This window comes from Xiphophorus hellerii, chromosome 4 (assembly GCF_003331165.1).
Source record: "Xiphophorus hellerii strain 12219 chromosome 4, Xiphophorus_hellerii-4.1, whole genome shotgun sequence".
In the NCBI taxonomy this organism is placed as follows: Eukaryota; Metazoa; Chordata; class Actinopteri; order Cyprinodontiformes; family Poeciliidae; genus Xiphophorus; species Xiphophorus hellerii.
Genome location: NC_045675.1, coordinates 33,343,087 through 33,369,465, shown reverse-complemented (window position 1 = coordinate 33,369,465; position 26,379 = coordinate 33,343,087). Strand labels below are relative to the sequence as shown.

Sequence of the window (26,379 nt, the reverse complement as noted above, 5' to 3'; positions counted from 1 at the left end):
TTTAAACTAATGTTATTTTCACATATACTAGTTAAGACTCAGACCTCCACTCCATTTGCACCAGATGTTTTGTCAAGTTTCTGTCTCAGGAGGAGTTTGCTGAAATCTGGATAGTCCATCAGGGTGTAGGATGAAAATTCAGCACCATTTTCAAGCAGGAAGTGAGCGATCTCCTCATTACCTAAAACACAAAACATTCAGTTTATCCTATCTACAAGAAAAGCCAGAGCTAAACTTTTCAGGAAAAACTTCAGGGAATCTTTTCCCTGAACTCTTTTGAAACATTTGTACGGACATACCTTATGCCTCATTGTGGTTCTGAATGTTCACAGTTCCGCAGGCTATGAAGCTGATGTAAACTGTGCCAAAGTCTGTAGTGACTTAAGTTGCTACCGTTGGTTTTTCTCTTACAATGCAGGTCTGGTAAACTAAACTATTTGAAAATGAGCTGAAGGGTAAACGTTAAAGGGATTTGAAGCTAAAATAAATATTAATTTTACTCTAAGCTAATGTTAAAGTATCAAACTATCTGTAAAATGACTATTCAAATCCCAGCTGTTCAAACTGGTCTAGGCCCCTCAGTAACAATCTCAATTTGAAGCTGTTCATGTTGCCTATGTTTTCCTTTCCTTGTAAAACATCTGCATAATAATGCAGCAAAACAAGTTTGCTGCATTATTATCATTATTATTAACTCTCCAGTTTTTCTTACATGCTATTTTCAGAAAGCATACAGATAAAGCACAACCAGGGACAGCTGGAAAAATGAACATGTTGGTGTCTTAATGCCATAGCTGAAGCAGTAGGATGCTTTTTGAACTGAGTGGGATGTCAAATGTAATTACGCACAAAACAAAGCAGGAACTGAAAATCACACTCTTCATGTTTTGCTATCAGAGCAGAATGTGCCCTGGAATAGTTCTGTCTTCTTACTGGCTTGTGCAGCTGCATACAGCGGAAGTCCACAGAGGACAGCGAACTCATTGCTGTGGATGGCAAAGTCCTTCACATCTGCATTGTAGCTGTGGACCAGCAGACGCACCACATCCAGATGACCCTGCTGACAGGCTGTGGCCAGCAGGCAGTTCACCAGATCTCTCTTCAGACTCACACCTAATTGATGGACAACAAGAAATATTATAGTTACTAATCACTTATATACATATTTAAAAAAACAACATAACTGTTAACTCAGTTATGTCGGCAACACAGCAAATTTTCATCCAACCAAAACTCATTCAGCTGTTTCTAGGCAGAAAAAGAGCTACATTAGCTCAGAGATTGGTATGCCTTGTGGGGTTTTACAGCAGGCCATGTAATGTAAACGCTTCAGGAGATTTTGTCAAGAATGACAGTAAAGCTGACCAATCATATCTGTTCTCTACATTGAGCTTTGTAATCACAAGCTGAACCAAGAGGCTACCAGCTGGTGTGGAGGTTTCAGCTGATCATTCTAATATTAACTTTAAGCATAAAGTTGGACTACACAGCTCAAATACCATCCACCACACAGCTGAATTTAGAGCAGAGAAAACAGGCCTTTCCAGGCTTTATACACCTGCTGGAGGAATAAAGGTGTAAAATTTGCACTAAAACTTTAATTTAGGGATGTTATACTTTTTGGTACAGATTAGTTCTCTGCAGGCGATTTGCTGGTTTAAAATGTTTCTTCAAATCAGAACATGCTCATCAAAATTCCTGCAGTTACACATATCCTGGTAATTTTAGAGAGCAGTCTGTGTTATTGCTTTAAACCACACTGTCCTACAAAATGAAAGTAGACATCATGCTACAGAGCAGGAATGGGCAATATGGACTTAGCGTTAAATCACTATATTTAGTGGTAAAAATGACGATAAGAACTATTTATAACTTCTTTTTTAAGTAACTGTCTGGCTGTGGCTGCATGACACACCAGTCTTTACCACACCAGTCACATAACAAAGTGTGATTTGTATCACTAAACTACACAGTAACTGTATCTAATCAGATTTTAAAATTTGTTGGTATACAAGGAACATTGAACAAATATTAAAGCAAATGAGAAAACTAACAATCTTGACAAAGTTTTTTTGGGGGGCAATTTTTTAACACCATTAACTTGAACTTATAATGACAATGATAAATCAAACGTCTTATGATAGAAAATTTATAGTGTAAAATGATAATTAACACAATAAGTCCCCACTTCTAATCCAAAGTAGCATACTTGTCCTTGTGCTATAGAATACTGTACTCTACACCTTGCATTTCAATACACATGTACTACACAAAGGCATAGGAGGATAGTGACTAGTTACATTTACTAGAGTATCTTTTTGGAAACAAAACCATACTTTTAGGAGTAGTTCCACTGCACTGTACTTTTTACTTTTATATGAGTAACATTATTATAAAGTATGTCTACTGTTACTTTAGTAAAGTTAAGATGAGATGAGAAAAGATAAGATTAGATGAGATCATTTATTTGTCTCCCATGGCAGAAATTTGTCTTAGAAGAGTGGATGAGGCTCCAGCAATACAGAACAATACATCAAACAAAGTCAGTAACAATAAATACATAAAAATATCACAAATAATTATATTAACATACATTGATTTTTGTGCAAAGAAGCACAACTATACACAATGTTAATGTGAATACCAAACGTGGACCTCAGATGGGCTTTACAGCTACATAAACATACAAGTAGCTGGATACTGAACGAAGAACAAACATGTTTCGTATCGGACACAGACACACACCAGCAGTTTATGTCAGAGTGAGACCTCTTGTTTATACACAAGCTTTGTTGTTCTAATGTTATTTTCTATCCATTAAGTCTGTTGCGCCATTTGGTGGTCAGATGAATATGCAATAAACACCATGCATCATCAAAAACATTCCTATTTGTCAGATTATGTTAATATATGGAGCTGCAGATGGTAATAAATTAAGAACTGCTTGGGAGCCGAAATTCCCATGTACATTATCTACTGTTTGTCCGTCTAATGACATTATTGTAAAATATTATTATAATCAGTTACTCAGTACTTAAGTAGTGTTTTCACAGAATACTTTCTCACTTGAGTAATTTCTTGGATAGCTACATTTTTGAAGTAATTACTCTTACTTGAGTATATTTTTTGGCACTGTCCTCTGTCCTGTACAAATGGCAGCAAATCACAACAGATCGATCAAACGCATGAGAGGACTTCATGTTCAAATCCATTTCGTTTGCTTACACCCATGCAGTTTTGGATACACCAACATATGGGTAACATTAGCTGAATTTTGCCATTCAAAATGAGAGGAGTAAAATATAAAATATGTGATGATTGTTGAACTGTTTCTTCTCCGTACCAGGTATTGAATCCAGCAGTTCCTTGAGCAGGTTGGTGTAGCCGCCATGTGCTGCCAGGACGGCTGGATTGGACAGCGATAGCTCCTGGGGCACAGTGATACGGGCTTCCTCCAGAAGGTAACACACACTCACTAGATCACAGTGCTGAGTGGCCACAGACAGGAGGCGGACCTGAAAGACAGCCAACAGGAACACCCTGACAATGCAGAAACTTCTCACCTTTGAGTTCTGCATATCCCATACAACATCCCAGTTTGCCCAATAGGTATTTATAGAAATATTTTACAGTTTCAATAACATCACTAATAAAATTCAGAAAATTTCCCATTTCACACCAAAGTAGGTAATTTTTAATATTCTTATTTATTTATTCATTGTGCTAAAGTACAGTACATTGAAATATGAGCACTTTATTAATTAAATATATGTTTTGATATAGAATTATAACATAAACATATTAAACGTCTGATTTGGTCCATGTAATATTTGGGTAGGGGGCTTCACTTGAACTTTTTAAAAAGTGGAAAAACTGTCCACATCAAACAATAATAATGACAAGCTGATTTTCAGTGGTGTCTTTATATAAAGAAGCTAGACTGCTAGGCTGGGAAACACCTCCACTAGGTCAGGTTCACTGAATCATAATATTGAAACTTTAGAAAAAAGTTATCTGGTTCAGCAGAAGGTAAACCTTTATTACTATGAAGTAAATAGCCTGAGCTGAATTTCCTTATCAACAACTGTATAATAACTGTAAAAAAAACAGTGTAATGTGTGTTGCAGCAGTAGAATGTGAGTTCCTCATATAGAGATATTAACAAGGTGTCCACACAACCTTAAAAAGTCTTAAATTCATGCATCTAAAATTAAGGCCTTAAAATGTCTTAAAATCACTTGAAAAATGTAAGTTGGCTTTAAATATGTTAATTACTGCTCTTAAATTTTGTTTAATCATGTGAGACTTTTCTATCAGGCAAATGTTTGAGTGGTGTGCAGACATCTCCCCTGTGTTCAGTGACTCGAGTTGGTTGAGGCTACCGGTGACTAGCTGCTAATATACCTTTGCAAGCTAGCTAGCTTTTTTACCTCTATTACGACAGGCAAATTTATCGCCAGTCGGCTAGACAAAATTTATTGTCGCCACAAGTTCACTTCTCTTGTAAACACATATGAGGTCAGGCGCATTCTCTGCCAAAAACACATTTAACCCTGGCCCTATGTGGGTTAAGGCTGTAGAGGGCCATCTGTTGAGCGAAAAACACAAAGCTGCTGCAGCAACCCACAAACAGACTGCAGAAATTTCACAGCTTTTTCTTCCTTGATTGTAATGTAGCATGATGCAACAACCATCCCCAATATTTATAGTTTTTATTTATGGATTTTGTTGCATTTATCATGTGTAAGTGCAAATTTATTGCCAGTTGACTTGACAGCATTTATTGTCGCTGACCATATGAGGTCAGAAGTTGACCTTCAATCTTAGCACTGTGTGGGTTAAGGCTGTAGAGTGTGCAGTAAGAAAAACACAAAGCTGTTGTCAAGAGTCACAAACAAACCTCAGAAATTTCAGTTTTTTCTATGCTTCATTGTAATACACCAGGATCCTGCAGCCATCTTACTGTCTTAAATTTCATTCAAAGTGACACTAAAGTGTTCTTAAGTTTAACGTGCTGAAATCTGCAGGCACCATGTAGAAATACCTCATATGTTTACTGCGTGTTTTCCCCCTTTCTCTCCCCACTTTCTGTCTGGTGATTGTCAATAAAAGCCACCTGTACTAAAACAATTTTTAAAATTCTGTATTTCCAATGTAGTGTTGCTGCATAGTGCACTTATGTCACCTCAATATCACAGGCTGACAGCAGTTTGCCAAAATTATTGGAAACAAAAAGGGCCACATAAAGAGTACATTTCATGTTAACTTGGTGGCTTTAGCAAAAACAGTGTTAGATTAGCATCTTTAGACAGATTCACACATGGATTCTGATGCTGTTTCATCTAGTCAGACACATCGCTTCCTACAGGAAAAAAGCTCCGACAACGGAAACGCTCCTATTCCCTCTTTACAGTTCATAGGTTTGTGAGTAACCTTTCAATTGTAGATCATGTTGTGTTTGCTTCCTGCCAACAACTGAGCTGAGTAGTGTCACCCTCAACTACCAAAATAACAGATATTAGCATTTCCACTGTAACAGAGACACCTCTTTACACCAACACGCCCACCATTACAGCGTCTGCTGCCAAGAAGCCCTGCACTTCCTCGTTCTCTGCTCTGCACACTGACTGCATGCTCCAGATCAGTGTTTCCCAACCCTGGTCCTCAAGGCACACTGCCCTGCATGTTTTAGGTATTTCCTTGCTTCAGTCCAGCTGATTTCAATTGACGACTGATTAACAGGCGTTTGTTGAACTGCAATCAGTTGAATCAGTTAGAGGGAAACCTCTAAACATGTTGGACAGTGTGCCTTGAGGACCAGGGTTGGGAAACACTGCTCTAGATTTAAAACCAAATTCAGAGTCATTGCGAAGTGATTGTGTTGAAGTTTTTATATTCACTATTTGTCTTTGTTAGCACTTTTATCTTGCTTGTCAATCATTTGATTTTCTCAGTCACAAGTAAGGAAGAAAAGCTCACTTGTGTGAGAGCTTCCTGCTCTCTGTTGGGCTCGCCGTGGAAGGTGTTAGCAGCACCACAAGCAAGACCTCTTAGACATTTTCCATTAAAGGGCAAACCTGACAAGAACTTAAATTTTTTCTGAGTACATTTATTCCTGCAGTCACTACCAACTCTACCTACTTTTTCACCTTTCAGATCTGATAGGCTTGAAATGATCAGATACATCTAAAGGGCAAAAAATGGGAAAATCAATATTCTTTCCTATTGTTTCCAGATTTCTTATTACCTGTGAAAAAGAGAAACAAAACAAACAAACAAAAAACAATCCCCAAGACATGGAACAACAAATTTGTTTAAGCACACCATGCTATCAATGCTATTTAGATCATAGAAGAGTTAGGACTTCAACAACAATGTTTTATATGAAGCCCTCCACACACTCTTAACTTTGTAATGGTAATGACTCACTCCATCAGGATGGATCCCCCCTGAACACTCCACACAACAGGCCTGCTGAATCAGCTCCCTGGCAGTCTCCTTATCCCCGCCTTCATATGCTGCCTTGATGTTCTCCAGGGTTGAAGGAGGAGCCGTCCTGGAGTTGGGACCAGTGGCCTCCACCAGAGAAGCCTTGGCTCCCATTTCCTCGTCCCTGCCTGAAAAAAAAAACGAAACAAAGAGGAGTTAAAAACTAGATCAAATAATCTATAAACCTGGAACTGTATGATGTTCAGTTCAGTAGAAACTACACATTAAAGTATTGTTCACATTCAGAACTAAACGAAATCAAACAATATATGAAATGCATAATCTCAAAAAGGCTTCATTGCATTTTCTGGAAGGTACAGAACTCTTCCTCTGCTGATGTGGCTGTGAGATGATGAAGGTCTCTTCAGCTCTGACCAATCTCCAGACCTCAGCTCAGAAACAGTTTACTGGAATGTGTAAAGAGGATTAGGATCACCGAAAACAATGTTCACTCAGAAAACCTTTTCAGTCTAAAGGTTTTTACCAAATGATTTCCAAAGTAAAGCCACTGTGTATGGGACAACAAAGGAGGTTGGGTAACCTGTAACCAGTGGGTTGCTGGTGCAAACCCCGCTCTGAGTCAATTCGCCGTTGGGTCCTTGAGCGCTTCACCAGCTTTGCCTACTAGTGGTGCCAAAAGGGTGACACCAATAGAACAGCACCCTCACTTCTATCAGACTGCCTCAGGGCAGCCTTGGCTATAATGTGCCTCACTACCATCAGTGTGTGAATATGTGTTATATATTAGTGAATGACTGAATGAGAGTAAGATGCTTTGAAGTCCTCAGACTTGATTAGATACTACACAAATACCATTTACCATTTTACATGACCGTGATTGAGACAAAATGGGGGTTTTTTCTCCCCAAACATTTTACAGAGAAGGGTTTTTTTTTCAAAAGTTTTTGATGTTAACTTCAATTCAATTCAGTTTATTTATATAGAGCCAATTCACAACAAATGTCTCAATGTCTTAGATAAGGAACAGGGATTTTTTTGTTTCAGTAGGTAACTTCTCATCAACACGGACAGAAGTCACATGTGGGGTACCCCAAGGTTCACTTCTGGAATATCTATATGCTCCCACTAGCTCAGGAAGTGAAGATTAGCTTTCATAACTACACAGATGACACACAGTTCTACAGTACAATGTCACCAGGTGACTCCAAAACATCCAATCACTGAACGGATGTAGATATATGTGTAGATGTGCCATAACTTTCTCCAGCTGAAAAGAAACAAAACTGAAGTAATCCTTTCACCCAAAGAATCGGTACACAGCTTCAGTTATTACATCTAGAAACTGTACAGCTAGAAATGTAATGCGTGCAATCAGGTACAAACCCTGGGTGTGGTGATGGACTTTGACCTGAACCTTCAGTGCCAGTTACAAAGTTGGCCCCCTGTCAACTGAAGAACATTTCCAGGATTAAAGGACTAATGTCCCAGCAAGATCTATAGAAACTCATCCATGTGTTTATCTTTAGTCGCATTGATCACTGTAACAGTGTCTTCACTGTTACAGTGAAACTGAAACAGTGTCTTCACTGTTACAGTGATCACTGGATCCAGCATTTTTCCAGAATGCTGGATACAGAACACTTCAAAACAGTTGAACACTGAGTTCCTTTAAATCAAGGTTAAAACCCCAGCTAATTAGAGTTGCTTTTGAACCATAACAAATAAAACATTGACCAACTTATTTGATGTGTAACAATAATTTTGATGTTGGCATTTATCAAAATCTAAAGCTTGTTACTGGTTTTCTCAATTGTTGACTGTATGGTGTTTTTTATGACTTTGTATTTTTCTGTTTTTATTATGTAATGAACTTACAACTGCCTTGTTGCTGAAATGTGAATTGAAATAAACTTGACTGAATGACCAAGGAACATTAAAAAAAAAAAATCATTCCAATCGATAGTTACTGCCTGCGATGGACTGGCGACCAGAGTGATGTTGCCTCTCGCCCGCTGACTACTGGACATAGGCACCAGGAGCCCTGGTGACCCCGTAGGGATAAGCGTATCTGAATTACTTGCACTTTTTTTCTTTTGAGAATCACACAGATAAAGTGTTTTGATAAAATGCTAGAAACTGAGTTGAAAAATTAAACTTGGAAACTGTTTTAAGACTTAGAACAATAAAATAAACTACAACAACTTATGATTAGTTGTCACAGCTCATTCTATCATCTGTTTTGATAACCAGCTGATTGAGAACAGAAGAGGAGGGCCTTTTGTAGAAGAATGTGATGTGAATGTGTGAAGAATGTGGGGGTATCATGCATGAGCCCGATACCCCCAACAAATACAATATTATTGGTGAAATAAAGACAAGGAAGATGCAGCACTTTGTCTTGTAGTTCACATTCTTCAACACTGGATTGCTTAAATGAAACAAAGTTTGTACAAATGAGTTTGCTGAGTGTGTTGGAAGTCCTTAGAGCACATCTGTATATTCTTTTATTTCTATTGGCTCTATTTGAGCAAGTGGATCAAATTTAACAACAGTGGCTCTTAAATGAATAATACAGAAAGATGTTAAGTCAAACTGCTGTGCTGATGCTATTTGAGAAACCCTGAGGGAGTGAAACCATTTGACTCACATTAGAGGCTCACACTTCCAATGTGGCATCGTTCTTCTCTTCATGGGAAAGCTGGAAGAGACGTTGATGCTAAAGATTAAAATGCTCCCCTCCCCCCACTCCACTCAACTTCTCTGATCAACCCACTACTACTAATAGATCTGTGGGAGTGTCCCACTTGACAACACAACATTGATGGTAAAATGGTGTCTGTATGTGAGAACTCCACCACAGGTTTACAAAGGAAATAAATACAAAGGTTATGGTGGACCAGATGCATTCAAGCTTTCATAAGCGACTCAGAACCAGAAAGCAATGCAACCCACTCACAACGACCTCCAGGGTCATACAACCTACACACACAGATGAGGTCATATTGTGTGTGTTGTTTTAGCGGACAGTGCAGCGATTACTTGAGCACAATCAGACTTTCTTAACTTCAAAGTTTTTGATGTCTGAAAACAATCCAAGTAGACATCTACAATAGCCATTTTGATAGAAAATATACCTTAGGTATATTAGGTGTAGGTAAAAATATTGATTCATCAATGCAAAAAACAAACCTAAATCAGCCGATCACAAACAAAATCAGCTGTTCAGACGCACAGATGTTTCCCCCAAAGCACACTAAGTAATAACACCATTAGAGAGTAATAACACTCGTCTCTGAAACAGAATCCTCAGTGATCTGTGTTTGTTGTTGCCATTTTTAATTGCTGTTGAGTTGATTTGACTTGTACTACTCGTTCACTACACAGGCTTACTGCTCTTGTTTGTTTGAAACTAAAATGGCCGCAGTGTGCTGTTCCAAATTTGGTAGTTTGACATAATTTGTGATCAGTGAAATCAAGTTGTTGCCCTCAGGTATCCTGCAACCTGTTAGCATACAAGCCAGAAGAACCTTAGTTGCTATATGAGAGGGTGTATAATGAAGGGTTTATACAGAGATGCAGGTTGTGTCTCTAAGACCACACCTTAAGAGATGAACGTCAGCAGAGAAGAATAGAAAGGGCTACAAAGGCCTGAACATACTCTGCAAGAACTGAGAAGTTTGTTCTTTAATTCAAGGTGGCAAGAGCAAAAAATAATTATTTCTGGTTGACTCATTTCATAATGACAAGAATTCAGGTGCAGAATGGGTTAGAGTTCCGTTTTGCAGGTATGGCAGAGAAAAGAAAATTCTCTGTTCTTGCAGAATATTTGTTGGGATTGAGTTAATGTCTCTAAAGCAGCAAATCCTGAGGAAAGTCAAAGTAACATGTTGTCTTTCTCCATTAGCTATAGCTCCATTTATTCTCCTTTAAACAGCAAGTTAAAGAGGATTGGTCAAAAATCAGCACTGTGATCATTCTACTTTTGGCCCCATTTAGAAGCTTCCGGCTTCATTTTGTTTTTTTATCACAGAAATTGTCTTGTAGATACTTAAAGCATGCTAGAATTTTGATGTAGTATCGTAAAATTGGTATCTTATCCTTAAATTGTTTTTTATTTGTTGTATTCTTGTATTCTATTTTTCTCTATTCTCAAGACACTATAATAATGTTATTTGTGTGTTTTGTTTTATGGGACTGCGGATGGAAATGAGCATTTTGCTAAATTGTGTGTTCCTTAATATGAATTGTCCCATTCTAGTAAAATAAACTCAAATTTAAACTTTTCCAATTAAAATCAGATTTATTGCCTGTTTACACAACCAGTGGATTTGTCCTGGTCACCTGGTGCACCAAGGTTAGGATGAACACAGTGTAAATGACAAAATTACTATAATGCACATTTTAATAATTACTTACAGAGTTGTAACTTATATGCAAATACTTGAAACGGCCTGATCTCCGATCAGTTAGAACCAGAGGGTCTGTCAGAGCTCAGTGAGCGCAGTGTAGGCCATGAAACAGGCACTCTGCAACAGTTCAGGATTCTCACTCTGATGGTTTCACTTCTGTTTATGCTAAATTTGAGCAGCTCTACAGTCGCTCCACACACAGACACGTTTCAGTTTAGAGGTGCTTGTTTTCTCGCCGTCCCTCATTAATCTGGTGCCGCGGTATTAAAGCTAGGTCTATGGTTTTCATCCTGTAGCCAAGTGTAAGAACTTTGTGAGAATAATGAAAAGATGGAAAATGACTCACTGTTTCTTTGCTCCATGTTGCTGGGAGGCCCTCCAGTTTCTTGGGAAACGCCAACAGACCAGTAGGACATTCCTACTAGAGTCAGTGGTAAAGCTAACCACAATTAGAGCTCAGGTCCTTCAGAGACCTGCATGAAGAAAGCAGCATGAAGAGACAGACTGATGCAGAGCAAAAGACAACAGATGTCAACAGAAAGAGGGTTAGGCCAAACCCTATTTACATCATTGGAGAGGAAAAGGAGGTTGTTGAGAATAATATTAGAGTTTATCTGGAGAACTGACTGAACTGGAGACTCAATAGTGATGCTGTCTACAAGTAAGGACAGAACAGACTGTGCTACTTGAGAAAGCTAAGACCCTTCAAGGTTTGCAGCAAGATGCTGCAGATCTTCTATCAGTCTGTTGTAGAGAGTTTTGTCTATTCTGCTGTCATCTGTTGGAGCAGCAGAATCAGAACCAGAGACATAAAAAGGCTTAACAACCTGATAGAGAAGACTAGTTCTGTTCTGGTTCTGTTCTGGTGTGTGTTGGTGTGTGTTGGTGTGATGTGTGTTGTGTTGACGTTCAGATCAGTCGTTCAGATCAGAACGACTGGGGACAACTTTGTAGATGATGATGCAAAGAAGGATTTTAGATAAAAATCAACATATATATGGACAACCCTGACCACCCTCTACATGAGACTGTCTTAGAAAACCTGAATGTCTTCAGTCAGAGGCTTCTTGAGATTTGCTGTAATACTGACAGCTACAGGTGATGCCTCCAAAGTGTCTCTTTGAAGAAACTTATATAAGTTACAACAACATCTAATTTCCCTCTGTGATTAATATAGATTTTTGAATTTAATTTAATTGAATGAGGGAGGAGTACCTGGACACAAGTACTTTACAAAGACAACCTGAAGCTGAGGAAAATTTCATATTGATATTTATGAAACACGTTTTCATTGTTGAAAGTGAAGTTACATGAATGTGGAGATGAGCTCAACTGTCTCTTGTTTTAATATAAACAATCTTTATATTTTTTAATTTATTTCTATGTACTTGATAGTTCATGACATGCAACAGTCAACAGGAACAAACTTTAGCAGCTTCTGCTTAAGATGCAAACAGTTGCTCTGAAAAAAAAACAAAAGCTTTTCACATTTTGTCATGTTGCAACCACAACCATCTGTGTACAGTATATTCTTAGTATTTCATGTCAAAGCCCAACACAAAGTAGTGCACAACCGCCATATGGTTGAAAGAGGACATATGGTTTTCACTTTTTTAAAATCAGAATCTAAAAGCTATAGTGTGTATTTGTATTCAGCCTTTCTGAATCAGAACATTGTAGAAAAACATTTCATTGCAGTTACACCTGCTGGTCTCTGGACCAGACTTCAGCTGAAGTTCTGATCTGTAAAACATTTATTTATAATCAGAAAAACATAGCAAGCAATATAAGTTCAGTAATAATAAATAATGTTCAAACTGTATAATAATGGGCTGAGAGTGTTTGGTAACTGTGTAGTAACCCAGCTGCAGGGTGGCAACCATTCTGATAGATAGAGCTTTGGAGCAGAAGAGTGACACAGCAAACACAGCGGTTGATCTACATCAAATTGACTGAAAAACAGAAAAATGTGGCCTAGTTAAAGCCAAAATTGCAACCTGACTGAAATAACTAGTTTGATCTTAAGACAGCTGTTCAGAAACGGATACCAGCAGAGTTCAACAAACTCAAGCAAATGTGTGAATGGTGGTCAGCTTGGAGAACAGCTATAAACTGATTCTTACCAGGATGTGAGAGACTTTTAAAGACAATTGATGACTTTAAAAATATTTCAGCTACAGCTTCTACAAAGTTCTTCATCAAAGAGTGTACAGAGGACCCCCACCTATTCGCAGATCAGCATCTGCAGATTTAACAATAAAAATATTTTTCTGCGAAATGCCACTTCAAATTATTTGCCAAAACTGTACCTAGTTGCAGATATTTTTGTAGCACATATAAAAAATATTCAAAACAAAATGCATCTTGGGAAGTTCAACCTGACATGCTACTGGCTGCTGTTTGCAAAGCAGCCAATCCAGGAGCCCTATTGGCTGATTGGTTGTACTGCCAAGAGCAGAAATAATGAAGACTGTAGATTCACAGTCTGTCAGCTTCTGCACTAGTGATTAAGAGTCTTAATGCATATTGAGGCACATTTAGTGTTGTGAACTATTAAACCTGGTGGCTATCAAAGCATTTCCTCTGTAATTCCACTCAATTCTCATCTCCCATGTGTGCTCCGTCTGGGATTTCTCCAGCTGAATTCCAACTGGGCCAATGAGCAAACAGAAGGAGAAGTTATGAATGACGTCGTCAATTTTCTGGGCTGTTTTAGAGCATAAGAGGCAACAGGCAAAGCTGTTGTGGCTCTACTTCCCACTGGGTTGTTTACAATACACACAATTTCCGGTAAGCTTCATTGAGCTGGTGCATTATTTATGTTTCGGCTAAACATTAGCGACTGGGTAAAATCAGATCTAATCGTTCAAAACTTCAACAGAGTCTACGCCTCCAGCAAGCACTAGTTTCTTAATAGCCGAGGGTGAGCAGCATGATTAACAGCGCTAAGAGCCTCCTCTTGGCTCTGATTGATTGTTTCTGACCCGGAGCTATTTCTGCAGGTGGCAACAGGAACACTGGGAGAAGAAAGAGGTACATTTTTTCACAGAGTATCTGTCTCCTATACCATTCTGTCAGGACATAGTGACAGGTTTAACAAATGTGTAAAGAACATATTTTTTAATAAAAGTTACGCACTGCAGCTTTAAGAGTTTAATAAAAAATGTTTCATTGGGAAGATACTGTCAGTAGACTACTATGTTACAGCTCACTCGTGTATGTTCCACCTGACCCGGACTATGGGGTTAATTGTACCTTTTCGTTCTGTATTGAGACCAGACTATTACTACAGCACAGTAAATATCGGCACCAATTAATAGCAGAGTCACGTAAATACTTTGCATCACATTTTGAATGTTTAAAAAGAGCTCCAAACTACAAACAGACAGAGAGTAATTCCACTGCTCCGTTACTACAGGTTTAAAAAGATTTTTCCACTTCACTGATGTATTTACAGGAGTGGGTGTCTGCCCGACGCGTTCGTGTTGATGCGCAAATTAACTGCGACACTTTTCCAGCTCTACAAATGGTTACTGCGCCATCTTATCAAGATAGTTGTCTCGAATACTGAAGGAAATCTGAATAACTAAGTTTCTGGGGCAGTAATTCCGGAAGTTTGGATCTGTTATTTGCTTCTATTTTGTATAAATCTTTAAGTATTTCCATGACGCGTCAACTAAATCCAGCCTCAGAGTCTGGAACTCTCGGCGAAGACCCAGCAGCCACCTCTTCTTGGCTGCTGTCCCAGACCACAGCGCATTTCCTCAGTCAGAAACATCCGGCTTACCTCCAGGCTGACACGTCCAGCGTTCCTCCCGACAGGACAGCATTATTCCCGCAGTGCTGCGCAGCGTCAGGCGGTAACCTGGACCTTTCCTGGCCCGGCTCTGAACTTCCAGTCCACTTCCTAAATCTCAGATCCGAACTCTCCAACCCGGACACACGCCGCTGTTACACATGCGTACGGAGGAGCAGTTGGGCTTCAAAACAACATGTAGTTCCGCTATTCATTCCTAAAATAACACCACGCCCACAGTTACAACCAGCAGACCCGGAGACATCTTCAAAATGAGACATAATAATAATAAACCAGCACTTTTAATCAATAAACGTCTTGTTAAATAAATAGATAAACCCTATTTCATTGTTTACAGTGATTCTCACAAAAAATTTTAGTGAGTTATAACAAATAGTGAATTATTTTATCCTGGTCAGTTTACATTGAGACACAGCTTATTTCATTAACAGCTGAAATCAGCTGTGACTGCTGGATAATCCCGTTTCTGCTGATCCTGGCATTCACACACACACTGGAAGAAAAGAGACCAGAGACCAGTTTCTGAGTAACTGGTGTCAGAAATCTAACTTCCATACTTTTCTTACACTCAACATTAATTACATTAATTAATAATTTCTTATTAATGTATCTTTATCTTAGTGAATGCCAACTGGTTTTTTTGCACTTCGTGTCCCTGTGCACAGATGCGCTGTTACATTTACTCACTACCAGAGTAATTTCACTCTCAATAGCATCTCCCCAGCAAAGCCTGGCAGCATGCTGCAGTCATGTAGAAAATTGATCCACAACAGTAAAATGTTCTGAAAAACTTTCAGGAAATTCAGGAGATAAACATAATCTCACACTTTATTTAATCTTCAGCTTTAAAATTCTCATTGTGAATAAATCATTTTTGCCATTGTCTACAAACATGTTAATATATGTTAATTAAATTATACAAAGTGTAAAAATGTGAAAAAAATGCTAAAAGAGATTAATGCTTTCTGAAGGCATAGAATTTCTAACCCAAATATTTTCTATTAGTGTTCACAACCTGGAGATTTAACTATCTAAATCAAGCATTCTGATGTTCTATAGTTTTAAAACAGGATGACATAAGGATCAGGACAGTGCAGGGGGGCATGGACCTTCCCAGCTCCGCTCACATGGAGTCATTCATCTTGAAGGTTACAGTTTTTACCTCAGAGTACTCTGCAAGGGCGTATTCCCCTCTGGAGAGATCAGACAGAACAGAGAAAGATGTTCAGGCAGCGCGGGACAAAGGAAATAAAACATGATGAAAGGCTGATGTTTCTTACAGCTCTCTTCCATTTCCTGACATCTTGTATCCTCCAAACGGAGTCTGGACATGCATGGCGTTATAGCAGTTTATCCTTGAGACAGACAGAGAAGGATAAGCCTCAATGATTTTATAATAATAATAATTGCTATTATTATTATTATTATTAGTAGTAGTAGTATTTCAATATTTCATTGTGTTACACAATAGCTGCAACAGACCAGAGAACTGAAATGTACAGAATGGAAAATAAAAGCAGAAATAAATACATGGCCCAATAAATAAAATTCACCAATTTATTTAAAAAAGGATACCTAAGGATAACTTTTTAAAGTTTATTGAACTTCAAATTTTTCAGTTAAGTTCCAACTAATTATATATTTAACCACATAATATAAATTTACTGTTTAAAAACAAAATTTTCCTTTATGCCTTTAAGATTATGCACATGGCGTCATAATCTTCAGATGGTGTTTGACTCAAAACAGGCATCACTTCCTGTAAAGCTTATCGAAAACCATACAGTTGGTAACCTAACAATGCTTTTAATAAGTGGATTTCACTGTAAAAATGGTCACATGGTGTTGTGTGGTCGGCTGGACAAACAGACAAGGATGCAAACTAAACTTGTTATTTTATTGTAAACCTTTTAATGAGATGGAGATGGATAGTAGCTGTCAATACTAAGGAATAGCTGAAGGGCAATTCTCTGTGTATTCGTGGATTTGCAGAAAATACTTTTTTACAAGGTAAGATTAAAGTTCACTGAAACACACATTCTGCCACATCATGCATTTGGTTGCATTAGTAAGATGCAACCAAATGTTGCATTATGGAGAAGGTGCGCAACAAATCATTAGCAACCATGGAGAAGATGCCCCACCATCATGTAGCCTACAACGTACGAAAAAACTATTAGGCATCTAGACTTTTGTATGCAGTGTAACAGGAAACACATAACTACATAGCAAATCATGCAAATAATCATGTGAATTCAGGCAAAGTCAGCGATCTGATGAAATCAACAAAGAAGAAGGTATGGGTCAGTCTCTAAGTTAGATGTTTCCAACTTTTGTAAATGCCACCGTTTAAGAGGCCCAGCTAGGTGTGCTACTATCACAGACAAATTCAATCAATCTGAACAAGTAGAAGCCATGGCTGTACTGGCAAAGACAACATGGAAAATCAATCTGAGATTCCTTTCAATACTTCCTTTGTTCACTTCTGATGTCTGACATGGCGCCTCGCATGATAGGTGACATAGTTGCAAAGAGTCAATAGTCTCTTTAATTTCCCCTTTAATTTTTTTTCACAAGTAATTTCACTACCATGTGGTATTTTTAAATTTTTCTGTCCCCTATTTTTACTTCACCAAAATAATCTCTCTCTTATTATGCAAATGAGGAGTATCTTCACTCTTTAACTTCTGCCTATTATTTGGTTCACATTACACTGCATACTTCAAATCTACAAGCCACTGGCCATAACAAAGATAGCGACCTACAATCAGTTTATCAGTGAGCTGAAGATTAGCAACTTTATTTAAAAAACTAAAAAACAGCAAAAAAAAAACATTGTAACTCCTGACTTAATTATTTTTTGAGTGGGTGATGTGTCAGAACGTGTGTTTCAGTTTGCAGCTCTCATGGAAGCAGATGTTGATTGTCTGGTTTTTCATAACTTGGTGAAGTTTCCTCCAGAACTGAAAAAGACTCCTGGATAGGTGTTGAAACATCTTCAGGGAAAACTGAGTGAATATCTAACTGCATTCAATGAAACCTTTTGAGTCTTTTGTTCAGAAATGTGCTTCAGTTAATACATAGGAATTCAGAAGCTTGTAATTGTCCACTAGAAGAAAAGGTTACCAGACAGTTCCAGTCTCCAGGGCTCCAGACACAGACAGAGCTCTGTCCATACTTGTTGTGAACACAGCAGACACCAGGCCATACTGAGAGTTGTTGGCCCTCTCTATGACTTCCTGTTTGCTCTTAAAGCTGAATATACAGAGCACAGGCCCAAAGATCTGAAAGCACAGATATATAAATGAAGCTTTATAAATGAAGAGAAAAAAAAACTGCATTGTACAATGCTAAATGGGATTTCTTTATAAGGTCGACATTTTGACAATTAATTTTTCGGGTACCACTAGACCTGGGATGGCTGACACTCTGTCACTCAAATGTTTGTGTCTTAGGTAGTTTGGCTTGTTTCACTGCAAACTATCAGATAATCAGCCTGCTTTTCTCTTCTGGGTGCTTTATTACAGTGTGTCTCATGTGGCTTTTTCTTTTCCCATTTTCCTCCATGACACAGTGCATCGTGCTGTTACCTCTTCCTTGGCGATCCTCATGCTGTCTTTGACCTCGGAGAAGATGGTGGGTTGAATAAAGAGACTTTTTTCTCCCACAGCTCCTCCTCCGTATTCCAGTTTGGCTCCTTCTTTTTTCCCACTTTCTATCAGGTCAATTATTTTTTCAAACTGTTGTTGGTCTATCTAGTAATAGAGAAGGTAAACAAACAATGAATGAATAAAAATGTTTTTTATTTTGTATTTGCAAGTGATTACACAAAATTCCCGATTTAATAATATACATATACTGTATTTAACAATATAAAAATAAATATGTAGGACTGACCAGGTGGAGAGTTTAAAAGTTGAAGAGAAAGGTAGAAATGAATGAATAGATGGATGGATGGATGGATGGATGCTCATTCAATCTTAGTTATCACACGGTGAAAGTCAGTCATGTATTTTACAGTGCCAATTCATAAATGTGTTTTCATAATTTTTTTAATGATACTTTAAAATCTGAAGCTCTGACACCTGTGGCCCGTGGGTCGTCTGGGGGTCCAGTGGGTCTCCTATGACAATCTTCTTGGCATTTTCTATGCTACGGCGCACAAACTCCTCATAAATCCTGTCCTGCACAAAGACACGTGATGCAGCTGTGCAGCACTGGCCTTGGTTGTAAAAAGCTCCTTTTTGAATTTCCTCCACAGCCAGCTGCACTGCACACACACACACACACACACACCCCCGCACCCCCCCACACACACGCACACCACACACACACACACACACACACACACACACACAGACAGAAACAAATGCAAATTTAAGAAGAAATGGCACCATCTCTAGGTCAGAGTTCAGTCATTCAGTGATCTGCATGGTTCTACAAAAACAAAAACTCTTCCACAAATCAAAATATGTTCATCTCAGAGCTGTCAGGCAGTTATTTCATAAAGTCTAAGACCCCTCTGCTAATTTGAAGTCAAAGACAAAAGTTTAAATTAGACAAAGATGTTCTGAGAAAATATAAGTGTAATTTTAAAATGATTATTTCATTTAAAACAAAAAAATATATACAAATCATCTTGGCTATATGTGAAAAAGTAATTACCCACTGAAGCTAATAACTTGGTGGCAACAACTTCCAACAAGGAAGGGCCAGCGATCTTCAGAAGGTTAGTAACTATGCCAGAAATGATCCCTAATGGTTTAAGTATACACACACACATGCATAAGCCCACACACACACACCTGCACCCCCCCACACACCCCCACACACACACGCATGCATACCTTAGGGCATGACAAGCAGCATAAAAAAGCAAGGATCATTTTACTTACAGTCACAGTCAGCAAACACAATACAAGGGTTCTTCCCTCCCAGCTCCAAAGTGACTCTCTTCAGATTACTTTTGGCTGCAGCCTCTTTGATCAGTTGGCCCACCTGGAAGAAAATGGTAAAACTGCCTTCAGATTGTAAACACATATATAGGTAGAAATATGTGAATCCATGTGCAAGAACCAGTTTTTATATAATAAAGATGAAAAAAACAACATTCAATTACTGTAGAATGTTTCATATCAACTGATGCAGATCACTGCAATGCAAAAGTATTAAGTATTAAGTATACTCTTGTAGTTCTAAGTAGTTCTTTGGTATTCGGCTGTAAAGTCAAAGTAATGCATAACTGTATGGATTGGAGGAAAATTATAGATGTTTTTTAAAAGCGTTTTATTGATAAAACGCTTTAAAAGGTGTGGTGTGCATACTGTATGTCCCCCCTAGATTTGGAAACAGCTAAACAGTATCCAGTGTAGTCAGTTGTATTCAAAAGATGTTCAAATCTGGTTATCCATAAGTGGCAAAGAAAACCATAAAAGAAGAAAAGTAGTCTGTCTTCATTTTACCACAAGCCTGGACACAGTGGTCATATGAAAGAAGACGCTGGAGTCAGGTGAGACCAAAACCTATTAGCATACACAGGCAACCACCATGATGCTGCTATTGGCGGTGGCAGCATCATGTTGTGGGGATGCTTTCCTTCAGCAGAACAAGGAAGCAGGTAAAAGTGCGTGGAAAAATGGATGATGCTTAATTGAGGAACAATCGTGGAAAAAATCTGTTAGAGGCAATAAAAGACTGAGGTGGGGGTTCAACTTCCAGAAGAACAACGAGCCTAAACACGGATTAGTTCTGTGTTTAGGGTCTAATCCATGAACTAAATATAAGTGAAAATCTGTGACGAATTGAAAATGTATTTTAATAGAGACAGCCCAGGCAAGTTCACTAAACGTGAACTTTTGTGCAGAGTAATTGGCTAAATTTCAAGTCTTTAAATGAGTAAAGCTGGTGGAGACTTGCCTGTAGCTGTGAGCTCTGGGTCTATAAAGTTCTAATACAAGGGAGATTAGTACAAAGGGACGTCCCATTTTTCAGTTTTGATCAGTTCATTAAATTCACAAAAGCGTAATTACTGTGTGCAGCAGAAACATTTTGCCATGCAGTCACAGACCTCTGTGGAGCCGGTGAAGGCCACTTTATCAATGCCTTCATGGCTGGCAATCGCTGCTCCGGCTGTGGATCCAAACCCTGGAACGATGTTCACCACTCCAGCAGGGAAGCCTGCCTGAAATGGAGATCCAGAGAGCATGCTAATGTAAGACACCAGAACCTATCTGCCCAAACCAGACGCACTACTAAAAGATTTTAATCTTCATCTCACATTCAGAATATTTAAGCCAGGGAGAGATGAGGTAAAAATGGTCTTGGACCAGAAAGCAAACAATGGCTAATTGTGGTTGATGCGAAAATCCTTTTTAAAGGATTTTCCTTTAAAAACTGAGTTTCTGTATGTGCAAGATTACAAAGTATATTCTATTCTATTGTGGTTAAAAAGGTTTTTATGGATTCAATCTGTGTGCATGGCTCAGAAGGATTCAACGGGGCTCGACTGGGATTTGAACCCAGGCAGTAGGAGGAGTTCTTAGACTAGTAGGCTAGATGAAAGTTTGTCCTACTCCCATACACTTACACAATTACTCTCACACCCTAGACCAGGGGTGGGCACTCCTGGTCCTCGAGGGCCGGTGTCCTGCAACTTTTAGATGCATCTCTACTTCAACACACCTGAGTCAAATAATGAGGTCGTTAGCAGGACTCTGGAGAACTTGACTGCACTTAGGAGGTGATTCAGCTGTTGGATTCAGGTGTGTTGGACCAGGGAGACATCTAAGAGTTGCAGGACACCGGCCCTCGAGGACCAGGATTGCCCACCCCTGCCCTAGACCAATGAGAGGGAGACTCATTGGTCTATGGGTATGATTCTTTCTTAGGGTGTGAGAGGTCTTGGGTTCAAATCCCAGAAGAGCCCGACTAAGAAGTTCAAAGTAAAACTCACCCCCAAATCAACTTTTTTTTGCTGATAAGCTGTCTGATCAAGTTAATTAGGGTTCTATCTTTATTTTCTGTTTAATGTATTTTCACAATATTTCCAGTGAAAAAGACTCAACTTCTAATCAATGTCTGACCATCCTGAAGGAACCAGTATCATATTCTGCTTAAGGCCCCAGACAACCTTGGGCCAGGTTTGTTTCTGTCCAAACCTGGCCCAAGGTTTGGACAGAAACAAATGTCTGACCAGAACAATATGTTAGGAATAAAAGATTTTAAAAATTCTGTTTAAGAAGTCATTCAGTTAATATGGTCTTGTCTTAATGTTTCAAGCACATCAATAATTTTAGGTCAAGAACACTTAGGAATTCCACAGGACCTCTCCAGAAGCCGTGAGGTGAGAGCAAGGTGCTCTCTTTGGCTATGAAAGAAACCTAATAAAGCTGCAAGCATTTTCCATGAGAATCTGGGCACCAACTATTATTTTCCTTAAACATTTTTGTTCAAACAGAAGATAATATTCTCTCAGTTTTGGAATCAGACCTCTTTGATCAGTGATCCAATGTGCAGCGCAGTGAGTGGGGTCTGCTCTGCCGGTTTGATGACCACGGTGTTTCCACAACTCAAGGCCGGTGCTAACTTCCACATGAGCATCAGCAGAGGGAAGTTCCACTAGTGGAGACCAAAAAACAAAATAAAAGACAGTGAGAGAATTTACAGCAGTGAAAATATGTAGCAGACATGTCAACTTGTAAACACAATGTTCTCTGTGTTTAATGCACTTATGGACATGAAATTCTTACCAGATGCTGTAATAACTGAAGTGATTCACAAACCCAAAATCATGAACATAAGTTAAATTAATCCATGAATTGAGCCATGTATAAGAAAATGGAACATGTGTTGAACTCTGAAATACATTTGTTGTTTTGATTGGTAATGACAATTTTTTTAAAACATTTTCTAAATGAATCCATTTGTCATGTTTATTGCTCTGGGGTGATTTTGATTCATTCTTTCACCACCTTCAATGTTCTGTCTATTCTGATCTTCATTCCATCCATACTTTTCTAGCTGGTTGGTTGTAAAGTGATCTTCTGCACTATCCTAGTAGCTGCATTTCATTCTCTGATGGTATAGAGGCCCTTCAACCACAAAGACTTGGACTCATCACCAAAGTTAAAAAGATCAAAATACCATTGGAGACATGCAAATCACAAGCTTAGAATGTAGTACTGCCAATTAAGATCTTTCAATTAATTATTGAAAATGGCACAAATTATTTTCAATATGTTCATTTTTTTGGGAAAAAAATAAAATAAAACTGAATAAAACCAGAATATTTTATTTTTATATAACCTTACACTCCTTTATCTTTATCTAGAAATGTACTGTGTATAATTTCTCATTAAAACAAACTTCTTGGTCGAATGGAATTAGTTTTAAAATTAAATCTGCCAGAGTGAATAACTTGGGATGAACCTGTTTCTTCTGTGTTGGTAATATCATCCCAAACATGTTCCTAAATTTGAAGGTTCCATAACATAAAACTCTCTATGAATTGTCCATCAAACTGTTAGGTTCTGGGGTTGTTTGGTTTTTGTTGTTTTTTTCATGTTCCTTCTTTTTTTCTACTAGTTCTGCCTTGTTTCCATTTCCACTTTCTAAAGTGGAAATGGAAATGACTCACTAGTTTAGAAATAAAGTAGTGAGTCTAGTTTATTTCTTGTTTTCAGTTATTCTTTGTCTCTGTAGTTTCTTTATGTTTCTTTAGTTTAGTTATTCTTTTATGTTGGATTCATTTCCTAGTCCCTTGTGAATTCTATTGTTTTTGATTTCTTTGGTGTACTCTTTCTTTATTTTTTCTTCATTAATTCTACAACTGAACTTAACGTCTCTCGTCTGCCTCAATCAGGTTCACTTTAAAACACACCATAACTCGTTGTTTCTGACATCTAATGACTATGTTCTGACCTTTTTCTTCAAATACTTACTGGGATAATGGCTCCACAAATGCCAATAGGTTCATGTCTGGTTAAACACACAAAGGTTTCATCTGTAAAATAAAAAAAAAGAAAAAAAAGTTATTGACATTTCATGAATACCTCTGCTCTTGTGCTTGACCAAAATCATATTTCACATTTAAGCTGTAGTGGTTGTCATTAGCATGCTGTGATCTATAGTTCTCTACATATAGAACTCAGATATCGTCGTCCATAAAGTCTGAAACCAAGTCAGTGTTACAAATGTTTTAAGCATTTGTAGTACAAATGTTAAAGCTGTTTACCCGGCAGTAAGTTGGGTAAACATTTGTAGTACACAAATGTTTACTTATAGTACATTTACTTCCAGTTTTTCTGTTACTATGGTATTAAGTTTCACAGCCACATGCAGGCTTTCTACTTTGACTCATTCTTGAATTGGGTTATCTAAAGTGATCAATTAGATTTCTGGCTACTGTGTTAGTTCTCATTAAGCCATTCATCCCATTTGTTTTCCTCAGCTGTGTTGGACTGCATGTCCCATCATCTACAGTGATGGAAGGCTTACTTAGACTAAAGAATAATGTATTGACTGAGCTTACATTATATTGTGGATTTCTGTTCATTTTGACCTCTCTAAGCACACAAATACATTCATACACAGACTGGTAGGGAACAAGGCCAAGAGGGCACTGACTTGGCAGGGAGGGAAACTGGAATCAAACCCATTGATTTACCAATTGCAGGAAGAATATCCTCCCTACTTATCCACTGCTGCCCTGTGTGGGGATTTGTTTGTACAGTTTGTTTATTTGGACAAATTGATACTGTTTTTTTCTTTAAAGCTTTGGAACTACAAGCTGACAACTAGAGGAAAGATTCCACACACACTCACCCACAGGCAAACTTTTGCCATGAATCTTATCAGCCCAGCCTCCGTAGTAATGCAGCGTTTTGATGCTACCTTCCAGATCAGTGAAGAAAGCTTGGAGAAATGGCTTCCCTGTGTCCAGTGACTCCAAGGTCTGAGGAATGAAGAAAAGATGCAGTTGCGCTTATTACATTTAATTTTATTGTAAGATTTTTCTAAACAGTAATCACTACTTTATAGTGCTTTTTAAATCCCATGTTCTGACAGGCAGTATGGTACTCAGGACTGTCATCTGGTTGCAAAGGAGAAGCCCAACAGATTTATTTTCACAAGTGGAGCATTATATATATATATATAGTATACTCTATATATTTATCTATATCTATATATATATATTTATATATATATATATCCTCCTCAATCCCATTCCACAATTCAGTATGTACTGATGAATTGTTGACATATGAGTTTCATAGGGAGAGATTGAGGAAAATAGTAAGAATAGGAGTTTTGAAGGAGGATACATATACATTAGTATCATCCTAGTACATTAGTACATTCATTGTACTGTAATGAAAGTACTGAAACCACCCCTCCTGAAATGGTAGCTTGCTAAGGCATACTTAAACAAGATGTTTACAGGGCTTACATTAAAAGATCATGCATGCCCCACATATTTTTGTCTACTGTCACATGTATCTTTGTGATGGTGTTTTACCGCCAGCAGTTTACGGTCCCTCTCCACCAGGTCTGCTAGTTTGTGCAGCAACCTCCCCCTGCGGGGGGGCTCCATCTTCCGCCAAGCAGAGTCCAGCTGCATGGCCGCTTTGGCTGCTGCAACCGCCTTATCAATATCCTCCTGCACCCGGGAGGGCCGGGAGGAATACGCACATCAGTCAGGATCCACTTAGGTTGCAAGCTGTTCCTCAGTTTTTCAGAAGGTTTTAGTATCAGAGTTGTGACTTTAACCATAGATGCTTATAATCTAACCAACTAAAATTCACTTCACACTTTAGTTCTAAACCTAACCTGTAACCCAAAAACAGCACCTCTTCTTTTGGGCCCCATAAGTAACAGTCAGTACACACAATGTAGCATGTGTTTTTAAAATGGTCCTGACGCTAAAACAAATACAAGCACCCCCCCCCCCCCCATCCTCTAATCTGAAACAAACTTTCAGAAAATTGCAAAACAACTGAAACAAATCACTGCTTTAAATCAGTGCTTTAGAGTTGCCTTTGATTTGTAGAAAGTGAAACATTGATCAACATATTTGATGGTTATTTGATTATTTTTGTGATTGCATTTTACAAAGCATGTTTATTGCTTGTTTCACAATTGGTTACTGTACGACATTTTTATAATACAAAGCACTTTAAACTACCTTGTTTCTGAAATGTGCTATACAAATAAACTTCACTTGACTTTAGATGGTTTTATAATCTTTTCAGTGATGTCTGTCTCATTTTCTATGATAAACAAACTTCCTGATTGAATTAAAACAATTTTAAATCTAAATCTACCAGGGGTGTTTTTGAATTTGAATTGGATAATTTTATGCTTCTCAGTGATTCTTCAGAGTTCTTACTTTGTCTGCTTCTTGGACCTCACAGATTGTATCCCCAGTTGCCGGGTTCAGAGTTGGGAACGTCCTTCCACTAACGGACATGTGCCACTCATTGTTGATGAAAATCTGTGGAGAAGCCACATGTGCTTGAGACGCTTTCTTTCCAGGCTTAAATGTGTGTGTGTGCAGCTGCGTACCTTGGTGTAAATGACTCGCTGGATTTTGGCAGGCTGAGGTAGATCTGAAGCTGGGATCTTGTCTGCCACTCCGTTCCTTGTTGTCCCCCTCTGTGCCATGCTTAGGTCCCAGTGCGGTGCAGGCTGGAGTCTGGCTGCTCG

The 26,379-nt window shown here is 38.4% G+C and overlaps 2 protein-coding genes across 2 annotated transcripts in view; both read right to left on the bottom strand.

Annotated features, from left to right (window-relative positions):
• Nucleotides 1-14,841, bottom strand: part of lrrk1 (leucine-rich repeat kinase 1) — a 52,473-nt gene extending 37,632 nt beyond the window's left edge. The window contains exons 1-6 of the mRNA XM_032560282.1: nucleotides 14,647-14,841; nucleotides 11,206-11,332; nucleotides 6,430-6,617; nucleotides 3,344-3,515; nucleotides 934-1,113; nucleotides 45-181 (exon numbers count right to left, since the gene is read on the bottom strand). Of these exons, the coding sequence (XP_032416173.1) occupies nucleotides 45-181; nucleotides 934-1,113; nucleotides 3,344-3,515; nucleotides 6,430-6,617; nucleotides 11,206-11,275 (747 nt within the window). The 5' untranslated portion in view covers nucleotides 11,276-11,332; nucleotides 14,647-14,841. The remainder of the gene's footprint in view (nucleotides 1-44; nucleotides 182-933; nucleotides 1,114-3,343; nucleotides 3,516-6,429; nucleotides 6,618-11,205; nucleotides 11,333-14,646) is intronic.
• Nucleotides 14,842-15,454: 613 nt separating this feature from the next.
• On the bottom strand, nucleotides 15,455-26,379 carry aldh1a3 (aldehyde dehydrogenase 1 family, member A3). Its single transcript, XM_032560284.1, has 13 exons — nucleotides 26,239-26,379; nucleotides 26,063-26,167; nucleotides 25,193-25,333; nucleotides 24,499-24,628; nucleotides 23,616-23,677; nucleotides 22,165-22,293; nucleotides 20,744-20,857; nucleotides 19,572-19,674; nucleotides 18,762-18,946; nucleotides 18,267-18,431; nucleotides 17,803-17,960; nucleotides 15,957-16,031; nucleotides 15,455-15,869 (listed from the first exon to the last, which is right to left on the bottom strand). Exons 1-13 carry the CDS (start codon nucleotides 26,335-26,337, stop codon nucleotides 15,800-15,802), a joined length of 1,536 nt encoding a protein of 511 aa, XP_032416175.1. The 5' UTR covers nucleotides 26,338-26,379; the 3' UTR covers nucleotides 15,455-15,799.